Source organism: Amphiprion ocellaris, chromosome 15, assembly GCF_022539595.1.
Source record: "Amphiprion ocellaris isolate individual 3 ecotype Okinawa chromosome 15, ASM2253959v1, whole genome shotgun sequence".
Taxonomy (NCBI): domain Eukaryota; kingdom Metazoa; phylum Chordata; class Actinopteri; family Pomacentridae; genus Amphiprion; species Amphiprion ocellaris.
The window spans coordinates 29,956,022-29,978,553 of NC_072780.1; the positions used below are offsets into that span (position 1 = coordinate 29,956,022).

General features: G+C 36.6%; 1 protein-coding gene across 1 annotated transcript in view; it reads right to left on the reverse strand.

Moving 5' to 3' along the window:
* Window positions 1-22,532, reverse strand: part of rnf19b (ring finger protein 19B) — a 68,346-nt gene that overhangs the window by 14,614 nt on the left and 31,200 nt on the right. The window contains exons 3-5 of the mRNA XM_023264117.3: window positions 7,653-7,852; window positions 3,234-3,378; window positions 1,520-1,682 (exon numbers count right to left, since the gene is read on the reverse strand). Of these exons, the coding sequence (XP_023119885.2) occupies window positions 1,520-1,682; window positions 3,234-3,378; window positions 7,653-7,852 (508 nt within the window). The remainder of the gene's footprint in view (window positions 1-1,519; window positions 1,683-3,233; window positions 3,379-7,652; window positions 7,853-22,532) is intronic.

Genomic DNA, 22,532 nt, shown 5'->3' on the forward strand with positions numbered 1-22,532 from the left:
ATATTTCAGAACGTTTCCTCTCAGAAAAACCTCCACGTCTCTGTAGACTCACATTCCTATTTGCTTTTCACTTCTTTTTTTTCTTTTAAATATAAAATATTACCTGAAAATGCAACTCAGGGTCAGAACAGTGAAACTTAAAAGATAAATCAAGTTGTAAAAAAAGAGGAAATTACATTTTTAGCTCCTGCTTTATGTAATATCATGGAGACTTCCTTGAAACACAAAAGTACACATTTGTCTTAAACAAGCTTCTATCAGCGATACTGCAATTATTTCCTACATCAAAGTCCCTCTCTGGTCTTTGATTAAACCACTTAAAAGATTTTTTTTTCCATTAAAATAATCTTTTTATGCATTAGTTGTAACTTAGATGTAATATTGAGAACTCTACGCTGCACAATAGCAAGTTAGAATATTCAAATAATTCTGTTCCACATGATCAAACTGGAACCAAAAGAAGAATAATGACAGAAAAAGTCCCACAATGCAAGCTGACAGGATTTGTTCTTTAGGTTTGTTACATATGGACATATGTGGAAGTCTAAATTTATGTTTTTGAGACAGTCATGTCATATAATGAATAAGAAATACCATATGAACATGTTAACAAGGTCAAAAACTTGATTTTTTGACAGAAAAGGTCTTTAGAAATCCACCTAAAGTTCACAAATTAACATGTTCTATGGATTATTTGTTTATTTCATGCAAAAACTAATTCAAAAAATAAGAATATAAGACAGAACCAGGCTGTTTCTGGCTTTAATGTTCAGCTAATCGCTAAAAAGACGCAAGAGGATGACGGATTTTCTCATCTGGCGCTTAAAATTGAAACAGCAGATGTCAAACTGTGGAGGTCTCTGTACCAAAGAGCAGGTTGTATCTGCTTATTTGACTCATAATTTGTCCTCTAGCATGTAAAAACACCTCACAGCATGCTAACAAGACAAAAAAACTTGATTTTCAAAGAAGATTTTCTATAATTATTTAAACATTTAGGCTGCAAACTGAAAATGCCCGTTACTGGCTTTCCACACATGTGGTGACATTTTCAACAGCCTTGTATTTTCTGAACAAAAGCACAAAACTAAAATATATTCTGTCTACCGTCACAGAAAACTAAGAAAACCAGAAAATATTCACATTTGAGGAGCTGGAACTAATGAATATCTGCCTTTAATGCTCATAAAATACCTTAAATGATTGTTGCTGATCAGTTTTCTTTCACTCAACTATTTCAGTTCTCGCTAAAATCCACTTATTTGAATGTAATTTTCATTGAAAAGGACATGAAGTGTCAGTAAATGACATAAAAAAAGTATCTAAACCTGTGAAAAAAGCAATAAAAACACAAGAACTGAAGGCTGTAAGAAGGAAAACGTCTCCTAGCAGATCTTGGTGAATGTAAATATTCTGTTAAATGTGTTTTTGTTCTGTCTTCACATCTCTACATGATCATATACAGACCTGCTGGTTCCTCACAGTGCTGTGGCTAAAATGAGAACTGCAGGTTTCTCACCTTGCGGCCGACGTAAACCGGGATGCCGATGACCATGGCGGGAACGGCGATGCCGGCGATCAGCGTGATGCCGACCGGAGCTCCGATCAGAGTTCCCAGCTGCCACAGGATCTTCTTCTTCCTGCTCCAAGGCTTCTTCCCCCAGAACGTACAGCCAGAAGGACTGACGGACGGAAAACACAAAGAATAAACTAGTTAATCCTCTGAACTCACCAGTTGTCTTCACGAAATCACCAAATTCACACCATTTATCAGAGCTAGAAACGGCTAAAACAGAAAAACGCACTCAGAAGTCTTAACTGATGTTTTTGTTTTCATGATATGTCTTATAATGTATAAAAAAAACCGTATGAACATGCTAACAAGGTATAAACAAAATCAGGTCTTTAAAAATGGCAAAAGTCCACCTAAAGTTCACAAAGACACATGTTCTATGGAAATTTGTTTATTTCATACAAAAACTGATTCTAAAATGAGAATATAAGACAGAACCAGGCTGTTTCTAGTCTCTAAGCTCAGCTAATCGCTAAAAAACACGAGAGGACGATGGATTTCCTCATCAAACGCTTAAAACAGAATCAGCAGACGTCAAACCGTTGAGGTCCCTGTATGAGTAGTCCTTGAACTACTCATCTGTGACATGTTCTGTTGCTTCTTCCAACAATATCTTTTTTATTTAATAGTCGATCAAATATATACAGAAAAAAAACAACATTCAACTGTCCAAATCCTCGTCCAAATCCATGTCCTTCACATACTTTCTGAACGATCCCCAAAGTTCCACATAATCTTTTTGTTTATCCCTAGTTATATAGGTCACTTTCAAATAATCCATGTACAAAATACTAAAACATGCAGTAGTTGTGTAAATGTTCTTGTCCTGAGACCAAATCTAAAAAAACTATGAGAAAAGAATGCTTGAAAATATTTTTAAAAATACTGAATAAGTCTGGAGTTCCCACTAAAATGTGTTTTTTCTCTTGTTCCGTCCCCCTGATGACCAAACTGAATCTCAAATAAAACAGTTAAAATGAAATTTGAATCTCCTTTTACTGGCATTATTTTTTTTTCATTGATGTCTCCTGTAATTGTGGGAAATCTTTTTTTATCAACATAATATTTTAAATAATAATTATTATGCAGAATTTTCTTTTTTTTTTTTACAGAATCTTCTTCGAGCAAACACTTTATTTTGGGAACATTTTTAAATGAGACAAGTGATTTTTGAAAAGTTTGAGATTTGGTTAAGTTTTCTCACCAAACGTGTTGAGCTGACCTCTATAAATTAGGCTTTCTCACACTACTGTTATTGTTTCACCATGCTCAATGTATCTTCTAACAAATTCATACTGTTTTAAAGCCACATTGTATTTATTTAATTACTCACATATGATTTATTTTTCTCTCAGTCGCTCTAATTTGTTACCATACACTGTTTCGTACGAACAAATCCTGCAGTTCAGCCAAAAAATTCCCAGATTTTTTGTCACATGACTGTTGGTCGCAGCTGAGTCAGTCATGGCTCCACAGTTGCACCAAGGAGCTCAGAATTATTATTTTTTTTTACAGAATCTTCTTAGAGCAAGCATAATTTTAAAAATGAGGTAAATACTTTTTCTTTTTTTTTTCTTTTTTTAACAAAATTTGAGATTTGGTCAAGTTTTCTCACTAAACGTGCGTTGAGCTGACAGAAACAGAGCATTATGGGATGTACCTGAGGTAGTGCAGGTCAGAGATCTCCTTCATGCAGAGCCAACAGAACTCGCACCCGCAGACGGCGCAGGTCATGTGATTACAGCTGCCGTCGTTCATCTTGATGATGTAAGCGCCGCAGCGAGGGCAGGGCTTGATGTCATCAGCTGGTGACAGAGAGAAGACGAGGTCAGCACATGATGTCACTGATGACACGAAAACAGCCCAAAAAAGTGAGTTTTTAAAAGAATATTTTGGGAAAAGATGCTCAACTTCTCTACAGTCTGGGAGAGATTTTTATGCATTTGTGTGAATTTTGTATAGCGGCTGTTGATAAACTGGAAACTACAGAAAAATTACTGAATAATTTCAAAGCCTCAACTCTGTATTTTGTGAACCTCAAAAACTTTTTTTCCAGCATAGTGACTCAGAGCAGTATCATATTTTTGGAATATGCAACAGGCAAAATGAGACACTAACAAAATTTACATAAATTAAGAGGTCAAAATCTGAATAGAGCTGATTCTTAATGAGGCTGAGAGACAATTACATCACAGTGCAACATAAAATACAATCAGTCAGTACATTTGTATATATATATCTATAGGATTTTATAAGTCTAACAGTTCAGCTTTGCACAAACACTACTTTTGAGTTATTTTATTTATTCCTTAAAGATAAGAGAAGACAGGGTAAGTTAAATTAAGATATGAAAAGATAAGATAACATAAGTTAAGATAAGATAAAATAAGCCTTGATTAATCCCACGGTGGGGTAATTTGCAGTGTAACAGCAGCATAAATAGTGCAAACATTTAGAAAATATAGGAGAAAATACTCAAAATAACCAAAATGAACCAAGATATACAGAAATACTTATTATAGGATAAAGCCCAACTGTCCTAATTATCAGGTGTCTCATTTTAAAAACATTCACCTTTATGTTTTTGGGTCTAATAGTGTGTTTCAATGGGGTTTGTGTCTACTGTGTTACAAGAGAACTCCATACGAATCTCATGAATGGAAATTTCCTCAAAGTTGTGCCGGTTTGTTTTTAAACATGGATGTAGTATTTTAGGTGGTTGGGTTACGTATTTCAGCCATTTTTTCCCCATTAAAATAATCTTTTTCTTCCTAAAAATAACATTGATGGGAGCTCTCACCTACAACTCTGCTTAAACACTGTAAAACTACAGCATCAACAGGATTGGTTCTTTAGATTTGTTATGTATGAAACCCTGGAAGTCTGAATTTAGTGTTTTTGAGACTAGAAAAGCTGGAGCATGACCACTAACTAAGATAAGATAATCCCTTGTTATTCCCCATGTCAGTGGAAATTTCCAGTGTAACAGCAGCAAACAACTTTTAGAGCAGCACTAACCAAATGTACAGTAATGATGGTAATTATAATAACAATAACATGTACAATATATACAAGAATAAAAAATGAATAATGAATGCTATACTAGAACTATAATAGTTAAAGTTGCTCTATATCAGCTAAAGTTGCTCTAAATGAGTTAAAGTTGACATATTCTACTGGTCAAAAGTTTGGGGTCACTCAGACAATTTCATGTTTTCCATGAAAACTCCCACTTTTCTCCATGTGTTAACATAATTGCACAAGGATTTTCTAATCATCAATGAGCCTTTCAGCACCATTAGCTAACACAATGTAGCATTAGAACACAGGAGTGATGGTTGCTGGAAATGTTCCTCTGTTCCCCTATGGAGATATTCCATTAAAAATCAGTTGTTTCCAGCTAGAATAGTCATTTACCACATTAACAATGTCTAGACTGGATTTATCATTCATTTAATGTTATCTTCATTGGGAAAAAAATGCTTTTCTTTTAAAAATAAGGACATTTCTAAGCAACCCCAAACTTTTTAACAGTAGTGTACCTGTTAAAAAGGCTTAAAAAGTGGATTTTCACCTTATAAGACCTTTAATTAATGAATATCTGAGGTTCTGGTGGCTGGATTTCATCACTTCTACCTGTAAACTCTAATCTGCTGGCTTCACATTTAACTTACTGTGATTAATGATAACATTTCTTCATCTAGCTGTGAGCAGGAAGGTGAATAAGCATATTTTCCAGAATGTCCCTGACTTGGTTGAAACACACAACAGCCCCCTCAAATCCCAAAGCGTCCCATTGTTCTGAAACTCTGCAACTTCTAAACACTAGCAGTGACTCGGAAAGAAATTGGAGGATTTTGGCACCAAAGCAATTTTTTAAAAATACGTCTTTAAATAACACAAAACTCCTTTTCTGTATTGTTCAAATGAGACTGAAAGATGCATTCTGTGTGTTTTTGTAGATTTGAGTGCTTAAAATTTTTTAAAACATATGAAAAACAGAGCTCTAGAGTTGTCTTTAGTTGTTTTCTTCCTCTTGGCAACCACATCAAACTTCATTAGAGTAATGGATTAGACAATTTCATTACTTTAATGCATCTTAAGGGGAAGAAAGCCAAGAAGCTGTTTGAGTTCTGGTGCTGGATCTGCTCTTTAAAGGGCATTTTGGCATTTTAACTTGCAGCCACTGTGGCAGATGTGGCTGAAACTGTGTAGGAGTCGATGTTATTGTCTGTGTTCTGCTGACACGACTCACCAAACTCCCTCTGCTCGGTTTCACCCTCACTTTATTCCCCTCCTGTCTTTATTTTCCATTCTTATCTCTCTGTTTTCCAACCGTGTCTTCTCCTCTCTGATTCTGTCTGTCTGTCTGAATGTGGTTGACTAAGCAGCAGGTAATCAGACAGACAGAAACAGGGAGCGGCTGGACTTTTCTATGAGTCACTTCTGGATCGCTGTCTTTCCTCCTCAAGTCTTGGCACAGAGAAGAAGACTGGAAGTGGTGAATTAAGGAGGGCAGCTGGAAAGATTTACTTAATGGATTTTTAATCAAAAATGGATTAAAGACATGCATGCAACAGGGATGTTTGCAGGGATTGTAAGGATTTGTCTGTTTGCATCTATTATCACTACAGCAAATATAATAAGGACTAAATATGATGTTTTGTTTGTTGTGTTGACGTCTGTCGGTCTGTTCAACATGAAGACACAACCAGCAGCCTGTTAGCTTAGCATTAGGAATGCAAATTGCTAGCCTGGATCCAGCTACACGACGTAACAAAATCCACCTAAAGTCCACTAATTATTATTATTATATTTCACACAAAAACCAAGTCTTTATGCTAAGGTAAGCTAACAGTCAATGAAAAGACACAACTCTTAAAAGTAAAATAGCAAATCGACCAAAATTCACACGCAAATGTTCATTCACAGTTCATTAAATGTGAAGCTACAATCAAGGACTTTAGCTTAGCATAACGAATGCACACTGCTAGTCTGAATCTATCTACATGATGTAACAAAATCTACTTAAAGTTCACTAATTACCACAATGTAAATATGCAGTTTTTCTGTCTTGCCATTCATTCTTGTTAGATGAGAAGATCAACACCACATTCATGTCTAAATGTGAGGCCAGTTAGCTTAGCATTTAAAGCATAAACAGGTTAGAACAGCTAGCATGGCTCTGTCAACACTAGGTAACAAAATCCATCTTAAATTCACTAATTAATATGATATTTGGAATGATTTGTTAATTCTATACATAATCCCAAGCGTAAAAATGACCATATTTGTCAGAGCCTGGTTTTTATACTAAAAAGTTAATATCCTGCAAAATGCACACAGAGATGTTTGTAAAGCTTTGTATGTTTTCATCTGTGATGAAGACAACCAGTATGTTGTCTAGCACCTCCCACATGAAAACTTCCTCCCAGATCAAAGCTGAAACCGAGTTTTTCAAGTTTCTAAATGTCAGAATTCAGCTGCAAGGGGTTTTCAGTATCACGCTAAACTGATTGTTTGCAACACTGCTTTGATGCTCTTCCAAAAAAACAAAAAAGGAACATGTTTGCATGTCACAAACAAGTGATGCTGTTGCTGTCTTAAGTAATCCTGTGGGTGAAATTACTTTTTTCAGTGTGTGCAACATTTCAGCAAGCAGCTTATTCAAAGTGGATGCTCGGCCTAACTCGGGTTATTCTGAGAAATGTTTAGGTGACATTAGAAAATGCAGAACGGCAGGATGCAGGATGCTGCAGACATGAAACTATCGAGTGCAGAAGGTGTGATATAAATAGTGTCTCATGCTCGACTGAACGCTGCACACTCGGCCCAGCGGTGGGAACGTCGGCTTTGACTCAGCGCTCTGACAGATTGAGCAGCCCGACATGTGATGAAGACTGACAGCGACACGGCTGCAGAGAGTTCTCAGAGGTGTGAAGAATATTTTCAGGTCGATTCTGCCGGAGGAGGAGACTTTATGAGTGTTTACGTCTGCACACACATCTGCACGTCACTGTGTCAGACTGTGGTTAGCCCTGATCCGGGGAGGCCTCGGCGTTGGTTTTCTGGTACTTACCGGGTCCCTGCTCCTGGGTGTAGCTGGGCGAGTGGTTGCTGTGGGTGTGCAGGGATTGCGCCCTCTGCTGGCGGGCCGAGTCGCAGGTCTGGTTGGGATGCCAGGCCTGTTTACAGTGGTAGCAAAACTCTGAGCCACAACCTTCCCTGCGACAAACCAGCCTGGGACAGCTGGCACAGCCCGAGGCGATGACGGCAAACCTGACAGGAGAAGACAGAGGAGACACAAATTAGTCAATTGAGAAAGTACAAACTGATATTTTGCAATTTATGAGGGCTGATTGACAGATAATCTTGTTTTAAAGCACCATTAGCCCTGCTTCTATGTAACTATCAACTGAATTTCAAGCAAACTTTCAAATGTCACTAAAAAAAGCACAAATTAGGCCTTCGTTAAGGTGCATGTTGTTGTCTGAAGGTGGTGCTAGTTACTACATGGCTGTCGTAAACAGAGTAGAAGAAGCCAGAAATAAAACCAACTGCAAAAAAATTCAAAAAAGAAGAACCCAACTTTGTCATTTACAAGAGATAAAATGGAGGTAAAATGTATCATATCAGTTTGCCGGAGAATAAGAGATGTAGCGAGGTTTGCAGTCAGTTGTGAGACAAGAGTCAGAGATACAAGTAGGGACAAGAAAATGTGCATTTATTTTTGCTATGGTGATATTTTATTATACTGTTCTGCCCTTTTCTTTTAACTTCCTAATTAGAAGACTTTGACTTTTTCCAGCCTGTACAACAGTATCTCATAAAGTACGTCAACATTAAAACCATCTGTCGAAAATTATGCTGTTCTGACTCACTGAGGCTTGAACTCTACAGACATCTGTGTTTTTAGTCACCAAATCTCCTGCAGCAGGTCCTTTAAATCCTAGAAGTTGTGAGTTGGAGTCTCCAGTGTTTTTCCAGAACATCCTAAAGATTCTCAATCAGATTAAGATTCGGGGAATTTCGAGGCCTTTGTCATGCATTAACCAGCTGTTTTGTAGCTGGTAAATGGTCTGTATTTATATAGCGCTTTTACTATACCTGAAACGATACTCAAAGCGCTTTACATCACATCACATTCACCCATTCACACACTGATGGCGGAAGCTGCCATGCAAGGCGCTAACCGCAACCCATCAGGAGGTTAGGTTCGGTGTCCTACTCCTCGACATGAGCTCTCCAGGCCAGGGATCGAACCGGTAACCCTCCGGTTACAAGACGGCCACTCTACCCACTGAGCCATGCGTAGATGTTCTGATCCAGTCATCCACAACCACATCCTGGTTCCTATTAAAGTCTCTCAGATTCTTTCACCTCACTAGCTTCAAGGACTGGGTGACCTCTTGCTTCCAAATATATCCCACCTATTGACAGGTGCCACTGTGAGCAGATAATTAATGTTATTGTCGGTGGTTTCAGTGTTGTGGCTGACCGGTGTTCTCTGTATCTTCTATCTGCAACCACATGCTGCTGACACTGAATGAAATATTCAAACCGAAGCCACCGCATTTAGCAACATGTGACATAACCGAGCTTTATCTTTAGAAAGGCTGCAAACTGTTGAGTCAGTCTCTAATATGGCCACTAATGGGTACATTACGTAGCCTAAAAGCTCTCAGTGGACTGAGAGCAGACACTAAATCTGATCAATGGAGTAATCACTTACTAACAACACTGAGAGCAGAGGAAAGAGACGGGATGAGGTCAATCAATGCGGATTTCACAAAGTACAACAGTGAGAAAGGAGCAGAGTGAATATACAGCTGTACTTCAGTAATGACACAAAGGTGTTTGGCAATGAAAAACAAGTAGAAATATGTGTTTATTTTAGCTTTTACCTGGACTATGTTTGGTTTGGGAGAACGGAATCAAGGTTAAGCCACAACAGACGACCGGTTTTACTCAAGAGAGCGCAACTAATCAAACCTGACGCACCAGAAACTCTTTGAAAAGGGGAGGCACTTTCAAAAAAATACTTAACAGATGATTAGATGTCTTTGTCATAGTCTATCAAGGGCTGATGCTGCATTTGATGCACCTTGAAAGTGGGAAGTCAGATCTCAAATTTACGTCATTTTCAACATCGTAGGAAAAACACCACAGCTGTCTCCAGGTTCGTTTTGTTGATAAACTAAAGCAAAACAAGAGAAAAAATGGCACAAAAGCAACATTTTCTAATGTTTTAGACATTTAGAAATGGTACCGTTTATTGTGTGAAGTGCCAGTTTGGGGAATGACGTAAAAGAAATGCAAACGTTAAGATTGAGAAACCTTACTGAAGTTACCGAATAGGAAATCTGATGTCTGGTGGCATTTTTTTCTTCGTCTAGTCTGATTTAAGATATTGTAAGTTCCCAGTTGCTCTCAAATGCAGCATAACTGACAACTAAAACTCACCCACAGCTGCCATAGTTCCTCATTGGTTCAGCCAACTTTGGGTAATCCACAAGCTAAAATCCACACAGCTAAAAGCCTGGAAAGACAGACAACCATCGCGATTCTAGCTGCTGCGTACGCTAACAGTCAATCATGAGAGGCCATATTTGTAGTTCAGAGCAGAACTGGAGCAATGCTTAGCAACTTTTGTTCCAAGTGAAGATATAGAATATTCATCATTCACATAGCCTAGTTGAAATCTAAATTAATTGTTGCCAGTAATTTAACTAATTAAAAAAAAACTTTAACCTTTAAGGTTGAAGAAAAAGAAGAAGGTCATGCATGTCAGAAAATGTAGATGAACTGGTGTTTCCGCCAGTTGGAGCCTCTAAATGTTTAACAGAGTAAAGAGTATGCGGTTTTGTTTGGCTGGTAAAGGGGCACCATGACAAAGACTTATCAGATGATTAGATGTCTCTGTGACAGTCTAACGATGGCTGATGCTGCATTTGATGGAACTTGAAAATGGGAAGTGGGATCTCGAATTTACGTCATTTTCATCCTCGTAAGAAATAAACCACAGCTGCCTCCAGGTTTGTTTTGTTGATTAACTAAAGCAACACAAGAGCAAAAATGACACAAAAAGGAACATTTTCTAATGTTTTAGACATTAAGAAATGGTACCATTTATTGTGTAAAGTGCCAGTTTGGGGAATGACGTAAAACTTGCCAGAAGGAAGTATTAACTATCAAACATGAAAACGCACCAAAAAAATCCTCTAACTTTTTAATACTAATACAACAAAAAAAAACTTCAGACTTATTTGAAGCCTCTTATTTCTGCCTGTATGTTTCTTTTTTTTTACTGTTAATACTGGAAAATAGCAAGAAAAATCCACCAGTGTTGGAGTCTACAGTCAGATTACAACACTTAGATTTACAGAATAAACTAACTAGGTTGTCACTCTGCCATATAAGAGTCAGGGTCATCAGACAATACTGATGTAGTCCTTGAGATGTGAGTGCTAAAGTGCTGCTTTTGTAAATAAATGAGTTGCAACATGATAAAAACTCAAAGATACGCTCCAGTACTCAAACAAATAGGACCAAACTCCTGGAAAATAGCAAATACATTCCATTATATTGCACCACAACCAAAGGACCAAACAAATCTGTCATCTCTTTGTATTAGACTAGGCTTTCCAACACATTTAGTCGGAATTTCTTATGTTTTTTCCAGATTTCCAGCTAACAAACAAATGCAGAGTGAAAGCAAAAATGGACAAAAATCTAACTGCACACTTTTATTTTCATAAACTTCACAAAGAACACAGACTTTCGCTATAAATACACCAAACTAACATCCTGAAGTTCAGCAGCACCCGTTCACGCAGATAACGGTAAATATAGCAATAAAGCGTGACATGTTGGAGCGATAAGGACGGAAATTAAAAGAAATGGTGAGAGACTGAGAAATGAGAGAGTGTCAATCACTGCAAGAATCACAAAGGAGGCCTGTCACGGAGGAAAAGTGGGAGAAAACATGTCGGAGGAGCGAAAACAAAAGCAGGCAGCGATTTCAGCGGCTGAACAAAGACGCTGCCACCTTTCCTGCTGCGTTTCTTAAGTCCTGTTTGTTGGGAGGAAGAGCAGTGTGGAGGAAGTGATAAAGCGACAAACCCCTAATTGTTTTGGCACGACTCCAACTCAGCAGCCCCAACATGTCCGCCGTCTAAACGCTCCATTCTCAGGACACAACCAACATCAGAGCAGACACCAGTTTTCCGGAACAAGATGAGACAAGAAGCGACATTCCTGCAGAGTTAAACATCTCTCTGCAGAAAACATCCAAGTCATTCTGTAATTATGGAGCAAATGGTTTGTTCAAAACTACCCACAGTGTCTTTACCAGCTTCAATAAATGCATCAACAAAAACACAGAAATGCCAGTTTGGCGCTTTTCTTCCTGCAGCATCAGCGCTTTGTCGCTTCAAGGTCTCCTAAACAGAAACAGCAGATGAGTAATGAAAAGGCTCTTCACTGGAAAACCGATCTGCTGTCCATTTCTCTGTTTTTAAAATTCACTGTCACCGTCATGTGAAAACCCCAACACTGCAGCTGCAACTTTCCTCAGTCTGGTCACGCAGGGTTCAGTGTTTCTGAGCTGCGTCATGAAAATCTAAGAAGTGCCACAAACGCTAATGCAGCACAGACATGTTATAAAACCAGAGACAGCAAACACTGCAAAAAATCTACTCACTTTCACGGCTTTTATAAAAGAATTTAGTGCTGTTTTACAGATTCTCTCACAGAAAATAACCAGCAAATCAACAAAGAATAAAAAGAACAAACATCTTCTGTTTTTTAAATGTTGACGTCACCTTTTAACCATCATAAATAGTGAAAAAAAATGTTTTACATTTTTTTAACTGTATTTTATTTAGACAATTTATCATTTCACAATTTTTCCTAAGAAATAATAAAATAAGAATAAAATTTTTAAAAAGTATTAATGTTAGAAAATATGCCTACATTTTACAAATATTTGTTCTTTTACAATGTTTGACCATACAATTGCACAATTTAACTGAAATAAAATCAGCAAAAATATAATTACTTTACAGATATTCGCCGCTATTAAAAAAAAAGTATACTAAGGGCTTAAAAATTATACATAATTATGTACATTTAGTGTTGTTTTACAGATTTTCCCAGTTTTGTTAAATTACAGTTAATATATAGTTAAAAACACAGAAAATAAACTGTAATTTATATGCCAAAACTATAAATAATGTCCATATTAATGTTATTTTATAGAAATGTTAATTAGTTTTTTAACAATGTTTGGCTGTAAAATTAGACCATTTCTTTTTGCTACATCTAAACAGCAAAAATATAGTTATTTTACAGATGTTTTTTGATATTTGGAAGAAAAAAATATGTATATTAAAGATATTTTTTACCTGGCACTTTACAGCAAACTATACATTTATGTTACAGATATTTGCTGTTATTTGAATGAAAAAAATGTATATTAAAGATTTTAAAAATGGTAAGTATTTTTTTTTAACGGGTACTTTACAGATTTCTTGTTTTGTTCACTTATATATCGATAATAAGGGACAAAATCATAGGAAAAAAGTCTTTATTTACATGTTGACTGTAAAAAAAAAAGCCAAAACTGTAAATATTATCAATATTAATTTGTATTTTTAAGAAATATTAATTTGTTTTTTAACAATGTTTGGCTGTAAAATTACACTATTTCATTTCACTACATTCAAACAGTAAATATATATATAGTTTTCCCAGATATTTGATTTTATTTGAAAGAAAAAAATAGTCAAATTATAGATTTAAAAAATGGTAAATAATTTTGTTAACTGGTACTTTACAGATTTTCCTGTTTTGTGTATTTTGCAGGGGGGAAAAGTTTTAATTTACATGGTAAAATTCAAAAAAAAAAAAAACAACAGCCAAAAGTGTAAAAAGTGTCCACATCAAAACTCTTTTCCAAATAATAAATTGTAAATAATTTGTAAATTTTATAATATTAGTTCAAAAAATGACTGTTTTACTGCATTTAAATTGGATTAAATATAATTATTTTACAGATATTTGATGTCATTTACACAATATTTAACTGATTTTTTGTTTAAAAAATGGTTTAATATGCTGTAAATATGAGCTTGTTATATTGATTTATGCTTCAATTATTCTGATAAGGCAGCAGGTAGCGTGAACTCAGTGAACTGTGCTTCAATCAGGTAATTTAGAGATAATGTGGTTTGTTGTTTTTCTCCCTGTGATGAATCGATTGGTTAAAGATCTGACCTGATTTCAGTATTTTCTTTGGACGACTACAGTCACCAGCTAGAAAACAGCTCATCGTCTGGCTGCAGAACAAAACACAGGCGGCCACTGGGGCTTTTATTATGAAAGAGCATCTCAGGGCAACACTGTCTCACTATCAGAGCAGCACAGAGACATTTCCAGGGTGTAGAAGAAGAAAAAACAACCCAGAAACACAAAGGAACAAAGAGGAAAAACAAAACCAGGCAGAGGGAGGGTGGAAGGGGCATGTAGGATCACAAGCCGGGATGTAAACGTACAAACACGAGTCGAGGTTTATGACATGCTGCGTGTTGAGAGGAAACGTGCACAGACAGCCCTGACGGCGTTCAGCTCCACCGACAACCACCTGGGAATCCTGCTGAGGCTGTAAATGCGACGCTGCAGCGCCAACAGATGCTGCAGGAGCAGCATGACTCACAGAAACACAAAGACACACAATTCAAAACAACAAGCACGCCGTATTGATCTGTTTAATTAAGTCCCGGCTCCTGTTACCCCTGGCAACGCTCCCACTACGCAGCATCGATAGTCGCCATAGCAACTGACATCCAGCAGAAACGGAGGAGGCTCCGTTCTGACTGGACGCTCAGGATTGACAGTCACTCCAGTCGAGGCCTGATTGGCCAAATAGACAGAAAGTCAGAGGTGAACAACTGTTAGACTGGAAATAAAAACCTAAAAAAATAACAAAACAGCAAAAATCTAGCAGCAGAAAAATATGTAAAAAAAAAAAACAAAACGGTGGAATACTGGAACTGTCAAAAACTGTAAAAATAGTTGAAAACAACAGCAAGTATCTGTAAAATAATGATAGTTTTTCAGATTTCGCTGACAGTAAAATAGCTTAATAGTCACACTGTAAAAATACAAATGATTATTTGTAAAAATACTGTTAAAATCCTTTGTAGTTTTACTATAAATTATCGTCAATTTACCAAAACAGGAAAATCTGTAAAATAACGGTAAAAAATGATTTACTATTTTTCAATCCTTAATCTACATATTTGTTCTTTCAAATAATGACAAACATCTGTCAAATATTATTATTATTTATTTTGCTGATTTAAAGACAATAAAAAAGAGTATAATTTTGCATATTTTTTGCAAAAGTACAAAATTATTATTGGTAAAAATAAGTTTTTTTTCTGTAAATGTCTATAAAATAATGTGAGTTTTGCTGATTTAAATACAGAAAATATGATGTCATTTTAATGTTGAAACATTATAAAAGGAACAAATTATCATTTATTAAAAATACCGATTTTTTTATGATTATTTACAGTTTGGGCATTTTTTTAAACAGTCCACATGTAAATTAATAATTTTTTTCCAGTGATTTTCATATATTGTCTGTAATTGAACAAAACAGAGAAAATCTGTAAAATACCCGTTAAAAGTAGTTTAGTATTTTTAAAGCCTTAATATAAATATTTTTTCTTTAAAAAATAACAACAAATATCTGTAAAATAAAAATATTTTTGCGGGTATTTTTGCAGTTCTGTTTTCATAAATATTCATCATCTACAGTCTTCTGTTTATCTCCTAGACCAGATAAGACTGAAAAAACCACATCACATTTACGTAACTTTCCCACAACACCATGTCCGTTCTCAGCTACAAACTCTCCAGCTACGGTTTTCACAGAATAAATTCACACCTTTTTATTTGACTGTTTCTGAGAACGAATCCTCTCCAGAAAACACCAGCAGCTGTGTGTTACTGTGTGTGCTCTGTGTGCGTTACTGTGCGTGTTACTGTGTGTCTGTGTGTGTCTGTGTGTGTTACTGTGTGTTAGTGTGTGTATCTGTGTGTGTTACTGTGTGTCTGCGTGTGTCTGTGTGTGTTACTGTGTGTCTGTGTGTGTTACTGTGTGTCAGTGTGTGTCTGTGTGTGTTACTGTGTGTTACTGTGTGTTAGTGTGTCTCTGTGTGTGTGTTACTGTGTGTGTGTGTTAGTGTGTGTTACTGTGTGTGTGTGTGTGTGTGTGTGTGTGTGTGTGTGTGTGTGTGTGTGTGTGTGTGTGTGTGTGTGTGTGTTACTGAGTGTTACTGTGTGTGTCAGTGCGTGTCTGTGTGTGTTACTGAGTGTGTGTGCAGCTCCGGCTGTTTGCGTTGAATACCAATTTGGTGAAGTTGTCTGAAATGAAGCTGAGTCACTGCTGGCGTCAGACGGAGGATCGTCCCGTTAAGTATGTAGGTCAGCGGTCGACCTCCTCGCTGATGCTGCTGATGAAAACACACTCTCTGGTTTGGGTTTATTTTCTACCGGGACGTTAAACCGACTTACAGCTCGTCTCTACTAACTTCAGCTTCATGAAACCATCACCAAACTGGTTCCAAAACAACACAGATTCAGCCTCTCCTCTTCATCCCACAGTAAACTGATTAAAATAAAAGCCTGCACAGAAACAGAGCATCCAGAGCAAAGAGGCTCATTAACAGCCTCAACATAATATTTGTAATATCGATTTTTAAAAAAGCCCGTGGAGGTTCATTTTCATCCCCACTGAGGGTAAAAATGATCCCGCTCATGGAGACAGAAAACAAACAGTGGAAAACCTACTCCCACTCTCAGTTAGAGGCTGAAAAAGTGATCCTCAGAGAAGCACAAATCGATCATTTAGCAGAAGAAACTGAATATTCAGGGTCACCAGAGGATGATTCATTGATGTTTGCTTTATAAAATTTTTTCTAGCACACGATGACACCAAATGTTGGTTAGATTTGGTGAGATTAAAGTGGTGTTCATTGTTCTCAGAGGTTGAATTTTTGCATTTCCTTTGTGGTACTAATCCAGAAAATTACATTAAATGAGCAGATTGCTGATTAGATGATGCAGCTTTCAGAAATCTTACATATTCTTTCTGTTTTAATGGATGAACTCACTGAAAATCTGATTTGACAGATGTAGTTTTGATGTAGAAGGATCTAAACAAATAAAATAAATATATAAAATTATTATATTTTTATATGATAAAATATATAATAAATAAAATCCAGAAACAATAATAATAATCTTTATACAACAAATAATGTACAATTATATTACAAAAACAATATAAATAAATAAAAATAGATTTTCACATTAGTAGAGGCCAGTTATAGATTAACTGAAGTAGGGCAGTAATCTCAATTCAGGGATTTTTCTGTGATTTTATTAAATATCTGTACTTAAATTTAAAAAAAAGGGGGGGGGGGAATCTGTGAAATAACTAAATAATTTTCCATTTTCAGACATTGTTATACAAATGTTTTCTTTCAAATAACGGCAAATATCTGTAAATTAATATAGTTGCGGATTTGAATTTTGTGAAAATTTGTCTAATTTTACAGTCGAAAGTTATAGAAAATCAAATTACCATTTATAAAAACACAGTTTTAAGCTTTTTTCTCAGTTGATATGAAAATTAAATTATTCTGTCTTTTTTAAAAAAATCTACTGCTTCTTTGTCTTTAATATATAAAAGTATTCCTTTAAATAATGACAAATATCTGTAAAATAAATATTTCTTGCTAATTTAAATACAATTTTAAAAAAATATGATTACATTTGGTAAAAGAAGTTAAAAAAGTCAGTTTTTTACATATTAATATTTACAATTTGTGTTTTTTGTGATTAATGTATAAATTTATACTTTTCTTTTCTGTCATTCTCATAAATATTATCAGTAATTTAACAAAACAAAAAAAAACCTGTAAAATACTTTCGCTCTGATTTTATTTACCAAACCTGTTAAAATCTGGAAAATAACTACATTTTTGCCGATTTAAATATAGTGAAAATTTGTATAATTTTATATTTTTAATTTTAAAATCTGTAAAATAATATTTAAAACTATATCATTTCTCAGTCCTTAATAATACATTAATGAATGTTTAAGTTAATACTTTTCTGCCATTTTAATTATTATATTTTTTTATTGATTAAAAATATAGAGAAAAATTGTATACGGTTAATTGTTGTAGAAAAATTAATGAACATTTATAAAAATACAGATAGTTAACATAGATGTTAGTTATGATTTATATTTATGGATACTTTTTATTTTACAGGTTAAATATAAATTAATATTTAACTGTACTGTGATTTAGTCATGCATGTTATCTATGATTTTACTAAACAAAGCTGTGAGAACCTGTAAAAAAAAAACAGTAAATTGTTCTTTAAAATTATTTTTAAGTGTCCTATAGCTGCGTTTAGGATGAAAAGCTGTAAATTTTACAGCTTTCTGACTTTAAAAAAGTACCTAAAAGTGCTACCAGAGACTAAAAGCTACACTTTTACTTTTACAAACCTCAGAATAAGCTGTGACAGAAACAGAAACGAACGCATGGTCAGGTTTGTGCTGCTTCCACACAGATGCTCTTTTCTTTCCCCCGTGACGGTACCGGTATTACTGTACAGAAACCACAGCTGCAGAATATCACTGCCGGTCCGACCCACACACACAAACACAAACACAATGAATCACTCGCGCTTTCTATGATGAAACAAACGCCTCGCATTTGTTCCAGAAACCCGACGAGAGCAGCTCAGCCTCCAGAAACCCACCCGAGGCTCCGACCACAGAGACTCTAACCCAGATTCAGCTGCTCTCTGCGCTTTCACATTCAACTTCCTCACTGTTTCTGGCACGCTGGGTCACTCTGGTTCCTGTTCTGTGACCTCGACAGAAAAACCCCGGTATTTATGTGGAAACTGAGGCAACGCTGCTCATCTGAAACCCAGACAGTTACAGCAGGAAGTGAGGAAATAACCTAAAATGTTACGTTTTAGAGAAACTGAGACAGAAGAGAAAACTGACAAATCTAATAGAAAGCCGACCTTTTACTAGCATAATAACAGAAGCTAATGTCTGTTAACAGAAGCCAACATGTGCTAACAGAAGAAGCCAACATGTGCTAACAAAAGCTAATGTGTGTTAACAAAAGTCGACATGTGCTAGCAGAAGCTAATGTGTGCCAACAGAAGCCAACATATGCTAACAGAAGCTAATGTGTCTTAACATAAGCTAATGTATGTCAACAGAAGCCGACATGTGCTAACAGAAGCTAATGTGTGCCAACAAAAACTCCGTGTCTTAACAGAAGCTAATGTGTGTCGTCAACAGAAGCTGTGTGCTAAAAGACACTCTGTGTGCTAACAGAAGCTAATGTGTGCTAACAGAAACACTAATGTGTGCCAAACAGAGGCTAAACTGTGTTAACAGAAGCTAATGTGTGCCAACAAAAACTCTGTATGCTAACAGAATCCAATGTGTGGTAATAGAAGCTAATGTGTGCAACAACAACTCTAATATGTGGTAACAGAAGCTAATGTGTGTTAACAGAAGCTAATGTGTGTCAACAGAAACTCTAATGCCTGCTAACAGAAGCAAATGCGTATCAACAAAAACTCTCATGTATGCTAACTGAAGCTAATGTGTGCAAACAGAAGCTAAAGTGTGTTAACAGAAGCTAATGTGTGCAAACAGAAGCTAAAGTATGTTAACAGAAGCTAATGTGTGTCAACAAAAACTGGGACACAAAAGAAAACTGATAAGTCTTTTAAACAGCTGACCTTTTACTAGCAATGCTAACAGAAGCTAATGTGTATTAACAGAAGCTAACACATGCTAACAGAAGCTAATGTGCATTCATAGAAGCTAATGTGTGCGAACAGAAACTCTAATGCGTGCAAACAGAAGCTAAATATGTTAACAGAAGCTAATGTGTGCCAACAAAAATTTTAATGTGTGCTAACAGAAGCTAATGTGTGTTTAACAGAAGCTAATGTGTGCTAACAGAAACTAATGTGTGCCAACAAAAACACTGATGTGTGCTAACAGAAGCTAATGTGTGCTAACAGAAGCTAATATGTGTTAACAGAAGCTAATGTGTGCCAACAAAAACACTAATGTGTGCTAACGGAAGCTAAAGTGTGCTAATGGTGCTTCCAGCCTTGGACAAGCCATTCTGATGTGAAACATCTTCTGGCTTCCCTCCATGAATTCACCCAAACAGCTGCCACAGATACTATATTGCCAAAAGTATTTGCTCACCCATCCAAATAATCAGAATCCGGTGTTCCAATCACTTCCATGACCACAGGTGTATAAAATCAAACACCTAGGTATGCAGACTGCTTTTACAAGATTTGTGAAAGAATGGCTCGCTCTCAGGAGCTCAGTGAATTCCAGTGTGTAACTATGATAGGATGCCACCTGTGCAACAAATCCAGTCGTGACATTTCCTCACTCCTAAATTTTCCACAGTCAACTGTCAGCTGTATTATAAGAAAGTGGAAGTGTGTGGGAACGACAGCAACTCAGCCACCAAGTGGTAGGACACGTAAACTGATGGAGCGGGGTCAGTGGATGCTGAGGAGCATAGTGCCAAGAGGTGGCCAACTTTCTGCAGAGTCAATCACTACAGACCTTCAAACTTCATGTGGCCTTCAGATTAGCTCAAGAACAGTGCTTCAGCAGAGAGCTTCATGGAATGGGTTTCCATGGCTGAGCAGCTACATCCAAGCCATACATCACCAAGTGCAATGCAAAGCGTGGGATGCAGTGGTGTAAAGCAGCCACCACTGGACTCTAGAGCAGTGGAGACGCCTTCTCTGGAGTGACCAATCATGTTTCTCCATCTGGCAATCTGATGGACCAGTCTGGGTTTGGTGGTTGCCAGGAGAACCATACTTGTTGGACTGCATTGTGCCAAGTGTGAAGTTTGGTGGAGGGGGGATTATGATGTGGGCTTGTTTTTCAGGAGCTGGGCTTGGCCCCTTAGTTCCAGTGAAAGGAACTCTGAATGCTTCAGCATACCAAGACATTTTGGACAATTCCATGCTCCCAACTTTGTGGGAACAGTTTGGAGCTGGTCCTTCCTCTTCCAACATGACTGTGCACCAGTGCACAAAGCAAGGTCCCTAAAGACATGGATGACAGAGTCTGGTGTGGATGAACTTGACTGGCCTGCACAGAGTCCTGACCTCAACCCCATAGAACACCTTTGGGATGAATTAGAGCGAAGACTGAGAGCCAGACCTTCTGGTCCAACATCAGTGTGTGACCTCATAAATGAGCTTCTGGAAGAATGGTCAAAAATTCCCATAAACACACTCCTAAACCTTGTGGACAGCCTTCCCAGAAGAGTTGAAGCTGTTATAGCTGCAAAGGGTGGACCGATGTCATATTGAACCCTATGGATTAGGAATGGGATGTCACTTAGGTTCATATGCGAGTCTAGGCAGATGAGCGAATACTTTTGGCAATATAGTGTACTTGAAATGCCTCCGGCTGTGGTGCATTCTTACTTTGTAGTATTTTAGTTTCTTTTTATCACAGAGACTTGTTTGTTTTGATTGATTAATTGTGCCACTCGGCATTTAGTTCAGTTCCAGAACAAACATTTAAACAAATATGAGATACCATAAACGATCTGCAAGTATTTTATACTAAATTTCAGTCAGATAACTTAGAAGCTGAACCAAAATAGACTCGAACCAGCAACTTACAGTAAATAATGACTAATCTTTCGTTATCGTCATGACTGTTGGTTTTGTAACCTCATTTCCAGTCTGTTTTCTCATGAATGCAATCCAGTTGATTAAACCTCAGGCAGTTTCTGGGTGTTTTTTACTCACTGTAGGCTCATTTTTTATTTCAATTTAAAGTTCTACACTTATATAGAAACAGCACAAACATGAATAGAAGGAAATGTCTTCTGCCAGTATGACACAGTTAGAATGCCATAAATCATAAAAAAATAAGTTACATTTCTTCATTTGTCCCACAAAAATTGCAAAAAAACTGGAATCAAATATTTTCCCAGTAGCCTACAGGCGTCACCAATACTGGGAAACAGTAGTTGCTCTACGTGTTATAGATATGTCATTATTTCCTTATCGTGTCTTTTCTCTGCTTTGTGTAAACACAACCTGCAGTTCAACCAAAAAGTCCCTAAATTTTTCGAACATGACGGTTGGTTGCAGCTGACTCATTCATGGCTCCACAGTTGTGCCAAGAAGAGCAGAAGTTTCAATTTTTTACAGAATCTAGCCAGTAAAAATGGTTTACATTTGGCAATGTTTTAAATGAGACACAAAATATCATAATGTTAAGCTTAGATCTGGTTAATTTTCCTGATGAAATTGAAAGCCACACGTGAATAGTTCAAAGACAAAATCTACAGATTTTTTCTGTTTTTCAGTTTCTGGCTCTGACAAAATGGTGTCATTTGGGGATTTTTTTTTTTAAAGACAATATACCTTTTCTACCATACAGAGAGTTAATCCATTAATCGTTATAGTCAAAACTATCAAACACTTGCTGGTTCCAGTTTCCCTGTTCAAAGACTTGGGTTTTTCCATTTTCATATGACTGTAAAATACCTTTGGCTTCCTGGAGAGACAAAACAGGGAGCTTGAAGACATCACTCTGATCGCCGTTTTCTGAATTCGCCTTGCTTCTTTTTCTCAGAGTTTATTTTACTCTGATTAAAATCATGAGAAAAGCATACAGAGAAACAGCCACAGTATCCTGAGCAAAGAGGCCCAATAACAGGCTCATCCTAGGATAATATTTGTAATATTGATTTTAAAAAAGCCAGTCGAGGTTCATTTTCATCCCCACTGAGAGTGATAATGATCCCACTCACGGAGACACAATACAAACAGTGGA